The sequence below is a fragment of the Sinocyclocheilus rhinocerous genome, unplaced genomic scaffold (assembly GCF_001515625.1).
Source record: "Sinocyclocheilus rhinocerous isolate Xijiao unplaced genomic scaffold, SAMN03320098_v1.1 scaffold1762, whole genome shotgun sequence".
In the NCBI taxonomy this organism is placed as follows: Eukaryota; Metazoa; Chordata; class Actinopteri; order Cypriniformes; family Cyprinidae; genus Sinocyclocheilus; species Sinocyclocheilus rhinocerous.
In genome coordinates, this window is record NW_015636932.1 from 45949 (window position 1) to 55754 (window position 9806).

General features: G+C 35.3%; 2 protein-coding genes across 2 annotated transcripts in view; one reads left to right on the forward strand and one right to left on the reverse strand.

The window, feature by feature from the left end:
* The window catches only part of LOC107748295 (nephrocystin-3-like), a 29883-nt gene extending 27051 nt beyond the window's left edge, over positions 1 to 2832 (forward strand). Inside the window, 4 exon segments of the mRNA XM_016563034.1 lie at positions 480 to 720; positions 898 to 1023; positions 1113 to 1228; positions 1728 to 2832. Of these exon segments, the coding sequence (XP_016418520.1) occupies positions 480 to 720; positions 898 to 1023; positions 1113 to 1228; positions 1728 to 1893 (649 nt within the window). The 3' untranslated portion in view covers positions 1894 to 2832.
* Positions 2833 to 3698: 866 nt separating this feature from the next.
* The window catches only part of LOC107748297 (ubiquitin-like modifier-activating enzyme 5), a 14223-nt gene continuing 8115 nt past the window's right edge, over positions 3699 to 9806 (reverse strand). The window contains exons 9-12 of the mRNA XM_016563035.1: positions 6875 to 7010; positions 6472 to 6547; positions 6274 to 6380; positions 3699 to 4888 (exon numbers count right to left, since the gene is read on the reverse strand). Coding sequence (XP_016418521.1) covers positions 4811 to 4888; positions 6274 to 6380; positions 6472 to 6547; positions 6875 to 7010 — 397 coding nt within the window. The 3' untranslated portion in view covers positions 3699 to 4810. The remainder of the gene's footprint in view (positions 4889 to 6273; positions 6381 to 6471; positions 6548 to 6874; positions 7011 to 9806) is intronic.

Below are 9806 nucleotides of genomic sequence, written 5' to 3' on the forward strand. Positions count from 1 at the left end.
TATACTCTATATACGAAATTAGCCATGGCATTGAAATAGGCCAGTCATGTGATTCATGCAAATGCCTAATAAGGTGGTGTTTATGAGCTCTGCACTGCTGTGTACAGGGGTAGCTGGGGTAACCAGTATTTTTTTTTCAATAATCACCACCTACTGTCAGAGAGTAAATTAGCATTTTCATTCAGCCTGTCTTGCTGTTTTGTTTAAACCAATCATATATAATCATTTCATCCCTTGTCTTGAAAATAGTTTAAATGTCTTTCCTCATGTATTACACTCAATGGGCACCTAAAATGTACCATGAAAAAAAGAAGGAACTCTTGACAGGATTGTCCATCATTTGTGAAAAGACTTACTTTGTATGGACAACTCATTGTAAACTGTTCTTATACTTCAGCACTTTATTGATAATACAAATACACATTTTCCATTTGCAGTTATATAATATGCATTTTAACATGTTGGTATTTATAACCTAGTGCTGCAAAAATGTTCTTGACCCGTTCCCTGGAGATGCGCCAGCGCGTGCTGGGGCCAGATCACCCTGACTGCGCCCAGTCTCTGAACAACCTAGCCGCGCTTCACAGCGAAAGGAAAGAGTATGAGAGTGCCGAGGAGCTGTACGAAAGAGCACTTGACATCCGTAAACGAGCACTCGCCCCAGATCATCCCTCTCTCGCCTATACCCTCAAACACTTGGCCATGCTTTACAAACGCAGGGTGAGAAACCACAGGAAAGAGTCACAACCCACTAGCTCTGCAGAACATGTAGCAATCAAGTGGCAATTATGCATACATTCATTCTGCAATGTTTGTCTTTGTGTGCTTTTGTCTTTTTAATATTATTAACAAATCTGAGACCCTTTTTAATTGGCTGTCTGTCTGTGTGTATGATAGGGGAAGCTGGAAAAGGCAGTTCCTCTATATGAACTGGCTCTTGAAATCAGAGAGAAGAGCTTCGGGCCTAAACACCCCAGTGTTGCCACCGCTTTGGTTAATCTTGCAGTGCTCTATTGCCAGCTGGTGAGAGACTTCTCCCACCTGCTGTACTGTAAAACTTTCCTGTCCGCTCTCTGATGATGTGACTCATGTGATGTGTGTTTGTGTTGCAGAAGCAGCACAGTGATGCATTGCCTTTGTACGAGCGCGCTCTAAAGGTATATGAGGACAGTCTCGGCCGACTACACCCTCGTGTTGGAGAGACTCTGAAAAACCTGGCTGTACTCAGGTTAGCCATATTTTCTTAACTCAGCTGTACCCATTAGATTTAGATTAAATTCACGGCACATTCAACAAACGTGTTAGGCAGTAATTAAGAACTTGTGCTCATAATGATTACAATGTAAGGATAATATTACATCGTAAGGGATTTGATAGTTTTGTATGTTAATCTAAGGTTGGCATAATTTGGAGTCTTTACAAATGTTGTCGTCATCTGAAATCTTTGCAAAAAGACAAATATTTACAGCAGTCAAATATGAAGTGCCTCAAGGATCTGTATTATGCCCCCTGCTGTTTTGATTATACATGCTGCTCCTTGGGCACATTTTAGTATATTTTGTAAATATTGTTTTTTAATAAATATGTAAATGATAGAGGAAAAGTAATTAACCATATTTAGAAACCAGAATTTTATAACTTGGACCAGTAATAACCGCGTAGCAACCATCCAGAACACCCTAGCAACTTCATAGCAACAACATGGCAAAACTTTCTTACTTTCTCAGCTACGAAGAGGGAGATTTTGAGAATGCTGCTGAACTGTACAAGCGAGCAATGGAAATAAAAGAGGCAGAGCCATCTCTGGTGTGCGGTAAGGCCCCCTCACGTCACTCATCTAGCGGCGATACCTTTAGCCTCCGAAGCCCCGCCCTCCCTCACACCTCAAGGTGACACCTGACCCCTCAACACTTACCAAGGTGCACTCTTACCTCTATTAATGAAGCCATATTGGCCACACTTGATGTGTTCATGCATGTGCTTGAAGTCTACATGGAGCAATCAAATATGCATGGTAAGAAAACATTGGAATCCAACGTGGTTCTCATTCCTACTGTAATTTACAGTATGAATCATAAGTGTTTTAATGTATCACTCATTGCCACTGGGTTTATAGAAGGTGCTCTCTGACTCTCAAAAAGGCAAAACCTGAGAAAGTGTTTTATACCTGTGATTTTCAATGACTGTTGAAACAGCACTCCATAGCATCGGCATACCAATGACATTTCAAATGCACTGCTGGTAAACTGTTAGGTGTAGTAGTGTTTAGTAAAGTCACTATGACCAGAATAGTGTTATTTATGGAAGGCCACTTAAGAGTGTAAAAAAAAACTGACTGTTAGAAGTTTAAATACATTTGGGAGATATAAAGGTACATGAGATACTGAGTAGTGAGATATGAAGTCACAATTACGAGATAAGAGGTCACAATAGCAAGAAATAAAGTCTAAATTACAAAAAATAAGGTTGCAATTATGAGAAATGATGTGAAAAAAAACACTAAAGTCATGAGATATGAAGTCGCAATTAGAAGATATGAAGTTGCAGTTACAAGATATATAGTAGCAATTAGGAGAAATTGCAATTACGAGATGTGCAGTTGCAATTACGATATAAGAAGTCACAATTGCTATAAATAATGTTGCTATGAGATATGAAGTAATTTGTTGAAAAAACATTGTAATGTGAAATTGGGTTACAATTATATAAAATCACAATTGCGAAATAGCAAAAAACAATATTGCATATCAAGATATGAAGCCGCAGTTACGAAGTGTGACGTTGCAACTGCAAGAAATGGTGCAATTATCTTTTTCTTCTCTCAGACGACAAAAGGCCTTCATAGTAATGAAGCATGATTGTTCATGCAATGCAAAATATTACTTACATTTTCTCTATATATTTACTTAATAGAAAATTCAAGTTATTTTCCTCCAATTATCACTATGAGAAACTTTTTTTTATTAGAAACTTGAGTGCAAGTCGAATGACTTGGTTTAAGTTCAAAATGTTGGTGGAAGAAATATAATTACCTTGGTATTTTATACAATGTCAGTATTCGTTTCTTCCAAAGCACTTTTCACTTGCATGGTACAGAAACTTTTCGGAAAAGCTGATGTGTGACCAATTTCAGCAGATTTTTTCAGGTTTCTATCACTGCTGCCTTCAGCATATGCAAACACAAAGTCGAGACAAACACAAAGTCAAGCATAATGGAAGTTCGCATCATTTGAGAATTGCAATACAATGACTAAATACCTTCTTGTAAACGTGAAATATGTGGTCCAGAGTCTCAGCTCCTTCCTCTGGTCTATGACCTGCTTCCTGTCGTGCAAAGTAACCTTATAACACCATAAATTGCAGAACTGTTGTAAATTGCACAGTATTACTAAAGGACAGCTGTCATACATAGCCATACAAAACACTATAACATGATATCAAGATACAGGTAATGAATAAAATGAGTCTGAATTTATTGTATTCAATATTTTATTTATTGTATAGGTCTCACATTTTTGAGAAGAAGCATTTAAATGGTTCAACACCACAGAACACAGCATGTGCAATAATTATGCTTCTTGTAATGCATAATGACAGTGTCAATATATGTAGTTTAGTTTATACAATGACTGTTTATCTGAAAAGATAGATCCATGATATTACAACCCATATTTTTGTATTTGGAAATGGTACTGCTGTTTTTTTTTTTTTTTTACATTTTGAATTGTGAATGTGAAATACCTTGCCATATCGCACGTGTCTGGTTCTGATGGTTACCTGTTTACTTAGAGAGACATGTATAATGAAGGAATATTAAATACTAAATGGATGCAAAATAGTGGAAATGCCAAACTCTTAATTTCTGAATGTCTGCAAATACTTATGGGTGTTAAAAAACTATTTGGAAAGGTGCTAAAGCAGAATCAGTGTAATGTGCCTCATTTTTGTAGAAAAATCATCTTTGAACTGTTAGATTCTGGGAGAACGTGCTAATTATTTAATAATTTACTCTAAACTTCCATTATTGCTTGTATTACATCACATTGTTGTCATACAATTTGTGCCAGGACTTTTATACACTGCCAAAGAGGTGTACTTTATACCCAAATTCTTCTAATGCACATGATCCATGCACAAAATATTGTGTATTATCTACCAATAAATGCATAATTGAATGAAAATAACAGTTGTAGAGGTTTTTACTCTATGCAGAGGAAAACCGATTTCACAACTATTGCTAAGGCTTCTTTAGATTGATCTACTAGTTTAAATGCAGGAAAAGCAATATGGAATGTAACAACACATTTATTTTTTCATTTGCATTATTACAATGTTATACCATTCAATACAGCAGTCAGAATCAGGCCAATGACGAGATATCTGAAATATTTGTGTGCTGTTCTTTATAACATCTGGCTGGGTGTCTACAACCACATTCAGTATCAGACATGACAATAACATATTTAGATGACGTATCCATTTCCGTCACATAGCTGGTAACAACAGCTATTTAAAAACAATCTTTCAGATTGGTTCTATTAACCATTCCATGACAACTCTGAAACATTAACACTGTGAAAATCAAAGATCAGCAGTATTAAGACTTTCAGTTGAAGTAAACCTGTATATCTTGAGTGTTACACGCTGCCTGCAAAAACAGAATAAAAAAACTAAATCCAAACTCATTTAGTATGAGACCTCAGATGTTACACGTATATAAGTACTAGATAATAATGAGTTTGTCTTTAGTGTCTGTGGGAGAGTTTTTTCTGAGTTCAAGGATGTCATTTTCCTCTTGCTTGTTGTTCCCTTACATCTTTCTCATCTGAGCCATCAGCTCTTCTAAACTCTGATCTGTTTCCTCCACCGTCTCCCCTGATGCTCCATCCTGGGAAAAAGAAAGACCACATGGAATATTACACATACATGGTAGTCAAGAGACGGTAATGATTACCAAGGCTTCATTTATTATCAAAAATATAGGAAAAACTAAAATATTGTCAAATATTATTACATTTTAAAATGTCTGTTTTAATTTAAAAGGGTCATATGATGCGATTTCAATTTTTCCTTTCTCTTTGGAATGTTACAAGCTCTTGGTGCATAAAGAAGATCTGTAAAGTTGCAAAGACTAAAGTCTCAAATCCAAAGAGATATTCTTTATAAAAGTTAAGAGCCAGCCACTCCTACCTAAAACGGCTCGTTCTAACACACCCCCACATACCTACGTCACGATCTGGGAAAATTTGCATAACGCCGCCCAAATGTTCAAGCAAAGAAAGGGGGCATAGAGGAGAAACAATCATGTACAGTATGTGGAAAATAAAAATGGAAAAAACCGCATAAACATTTCATTACATCAAATACACAAAATAATGTTCTTTTTAGCAACATCATATGACCCCTTTAATATATTTCAAAATGTAATTTATTCCTGTGAGGTGCTGAATTTTCAGCAGGCATTACTCCAGTCTTCAGTATCACATGATCCTTCAGAAGTAATTCTAATATGCGGAATTGCTGCTCAAGAAACATCTTATCAATGTTGAAAACAGGTGTGCTGCTCAACTTTCTTTGATAACAAGAAAGTTCAAAACAACAGCATTTATTTGAAATAAAAATCTTTTGCAACAGAAATGTCTTTACTGTCAATTTTGATCAATTTAAAGCAGCCTTGCTGAATAAAAGTATTAATTTCTTTAAAAAAAATACTGTCCCCAAATTTTGAATGTTAGTGTTAATTATTTAGCAGGTAAATGCATTGTTTTCACAGGATGTTTGAGTTATTGATCATATAAGCATCTAACCCAAACCAAAAATCGCATCAAATATTATAGTGCTGTCAAACGATTAATCGCGATTAATCACATCCAAAATAAAAGTTTTTGTTTACATAATAGGTGTATGTGTACTGTGTATATTTATTTTGTATATATAAATACACACACATACAGTATATATTTTGAGAATATTTCCACATATTTCCATTTATATATTTATATTCATATAATTGCTATTATTTATAAATATTTTAAATGTATAAACTTAACATATTTTTCTTAAACATATGCATGCATGTGTGTGTATTTATATATATATATATATAATAAATATACACAGTACACACATATATTATGTAAACAAAAAAAACTTTTATTTTGGATGTGATTAATCGTTTGACAAAATGCAACTTCACTGCCTGTCAATTTTTTTTTTAAAGCAGGAAAACTCCTGAATAACCAAAGTGTTGTGTTATAATTCAGTGGGTCGTACTTTCTCAGGTATGGTGTAGGCTACAGTAATGCCCTCCGGCAGATCTGGTACCGGTCCTGATGCATCCTGAAGCTCTGCCTCTGACACCTCTGAAACCAGCTCGATGCCTGGCAGGAAACAACATCACGTTCAAGCTTACATAACATTTAAAGATTTCTGTTTTATGAATGAGGAATGTGCTGTGTGTGGGATGCCAACCCCATTCATTGTCCTCATGCACCACTTCCTCTTCTTCCTGTACCACTTCCTGCTTTGGCTGCTCTGCTTCTTTTTTCTGGAGTAAGGAAGAAATATCACATCATATACTGTTAGTATTAATACTAACTGGTTGTCACAGTGTGCCTTTTGTACATCCATGATTAAATTAAACTTAGAATATATAGTTGTTAATATTTTGGAATTTTGTAAACTTAAAAAAAAAGAAGAAAAAAAAGTGATGATGTTCAGTGAAAGTGATGAATTAAAAACTGAACAAAAATTGTATATAAAGTTAAAATAAATTATAAATGTAAATTAAAATTAAAGGTTTCAGAATTAACAATGTTGTGGCTAATTAATATTTAATTATTATATATTTTATGAATCAATAAATCTCTGTCACCTTGTACTCGTCCTGTTGTCGTCTGCAGTGTCTGTTGTCACACTGTGGGTTGGCCTTCATTGCCATGCTCGGGAAGAAATCCTGCATGGCATTATAGCCCAGGTAATAACTCACTGTCCCAAACCCCAACAGATACCTATAACACAGACAATTTCATTCCAGGCTCTGTGTTTTAAAGTCCTTTGGAAGTACTGACAGGGCAAGACCTCTGAGAAATTGAAATGACCATGGGTTAGAATGGTTCAATTTGGTTAAGTTACAAAAATGGCTTTATTTTGCCATCTAATGGCATTTGTATGATACTACAGCATTTACTATCCACTACACAAAGTAATCAGTGTAACTAAACTGAAATAGGATACATCACAGTTAGGCATGTGGTTATGGTGTAATCTTAACCCTGTAAAACCGGAAATAATAGTTGTTGAATTTATTATTTTTTTTTCTAAATGGAACAGTTTAGTTGAACCTTTAGACAAAATATTCTAATAATAAATAGTTTTTTTGAGTATCATGTCAGGCTTTTATGTCTCATATACACTGTTTTCCAAATTATTATGCACGTCAGTCGAATTTCAGTAAAATAATCATTCAGATTTTAGTTTTCAAAGAACGTGTTTCTGTTTTATATTTCATATCTTTTTAGGTATCGATCTCAGACAGGTCTTCTTAAGTAAATGGAAAACCAACAAAAGGTTGTTCTACTTCCGTTTATAGCTGCCCTTTTGATTTAGTTATTTTTGTTTGACAGAAATCATATACAAATATTTTGTTGTACTGAAATCCTATTTTTTCCCAGCTTTTTTCTGTCTCATATACACTGTTTTCCAAATTATTATGCACGTCAGTCGAATTTCAGTAAAATAATCATTCAGATTTTAGTTTTCAAAGAACGTGTTTCTGTTTTATATTTCATATCTTTTTAGTTATCGATCTCAGACAGGTCTTCTTAAGTAAATGGAAAACCAACAAAAGGTTGTTCTGCTTCCGTTTATAGCTGCCCTTTTGATTTAGTTATTTTTGTTTGACAGAAATCATATACAAATATTTTGTTGTACTGAAATCCTATTTTTTCCCCGATTTTTTCTGTCACATTCAACCACGTTAGCTTAGGTTAGCTTTCACTGTTCCTAGTCCAATCGGCGTCAAGTTCTGCCCCTTTTTGGGAGATTTTACTAGACTTCCCAACAAAGATTTTTTTTCGAACTGCAATGCTATCTCTATGTGTTCCGGGAGGGCTAGCACTAACCTGCTTTTGTTATCATACATAACCTTAACTTGTGCAGCGATTGGTGGAAACAAACATACCTCTATTAATAAGAAATTATTAAGGACCAGTCTGTATGGGCTGAATGAAGCAAACCAGTTTCTCACCAGTAAAGTTTTGATGGATGATGATTGTAATAGAAGTAAAGGCGATTACAGTGACATGCAGAAGTCGTCATTATTAGCACGCTCTCTGATAGCTCTTTGCACGAGCGCATTTCAGTATGGTCGCATACAAGGGAAGTGTTTTATGATGGACACTTGCTGAAGAAGCCTGTTTTTATAGGAGTTTACAATGGTTAATGGTGTTTATATGGGCATCAATACACTCTGACAGAGAAGCAGTTCACTAGTCATGTTGAGCTGCTTTCAGATCGCCACATTCAACTATTTATTTACTTTTTTAATTTGTGTTTTGCTTCGTTTAATAATTCTGAATGGATCTGTATGTATTTTTTAGGGGTGGAACGGTTCTCCACACGGTTCGGCACGCCACGGTTCAACTTAAATCTGACAACGCATCTGTAATATGGTTTGCTATAAATAACATGTAAAACAAACAGGGTTCGGCTAATATATGTTTCTGTTGATGGATGCGCATTTTGGCTTCCCAATACATTACATCAACAGCGATGAATAAAAAAAAGTGGACAAACCATTCACTCTTGTTCAATGCGAATGCCGTATGCTGGAATATGAGCAGTCATTTATTCCGTCATCACCGGGTGCTGATAGCGCGCACGCACAGGTGAGACCTGAACAACACACGTTGATATCTGTGTTTAAAGGGGTCCTATTATGCTTTTTCACTTTTTGAATTTTAGTCAGTGTGTAGTGTGTATGTTTGGGCATAAAAAAGATCTTCAAACTTACAAATCTCAAAGTCCACTCCAAAGGGAGATATTTCGTTTTTAAAAAATCTCTTTTCAAGAACTACAACGAATGGCTCGTTTGGACTACAGCGTTTGTTTTTCTGGGATTTGTGATATCACAAAGTGGCCCATAGGCCCTTTTCACAGTGACGTCAGCTAACTTCCGCTTTCCCGCAAAGCAGTGTATCTGTACTTCCGTTATACCTTTACACCGGAGACTTCTCGGGAAAAAATGGGAAAAACTTGAAATATGAAAGGCGTTAGTTAAGAGTTAAGACTAAGAATGTTAATGTACTTACAGTCGGGTTATTTTTGCGAACGTTTTTCCGCATCTGCTTTAGATGGGTGGCTTGCTTGCCGCAACTGCTTTTGCTTTCAGATTTGTATGACGATTATGTGTCCACACAAAATACATACTTGAAACCTTTTCACTTGTTATTTCGGTTTATGTCATTCCTTGGATAATTTGTGAGTACACTGTAAATTAAATTCCCTGTATAGCTCGGCAATAAAAAGACAAACAACATGATTTTGTTATTATTTACTATGGGAAAATGACATGGACACAAGTCATATTTTTTATATTAAATATTTTTACTACATGGCAAGTTTCATATCCATAAAGGCAAGTGGTCTGAAAAGAAACCCATCCAGTTCAAGAATAAAATGCTTAATATTGAAACAATACAAAAAGGACAGTCGCGTATAGTTCTACAGAACTTTGGACTTCTACAATTACTTAAATTCCTCCATTCAATTTCGCTTTAACTACATGTATACCGTGTTTTTACTTT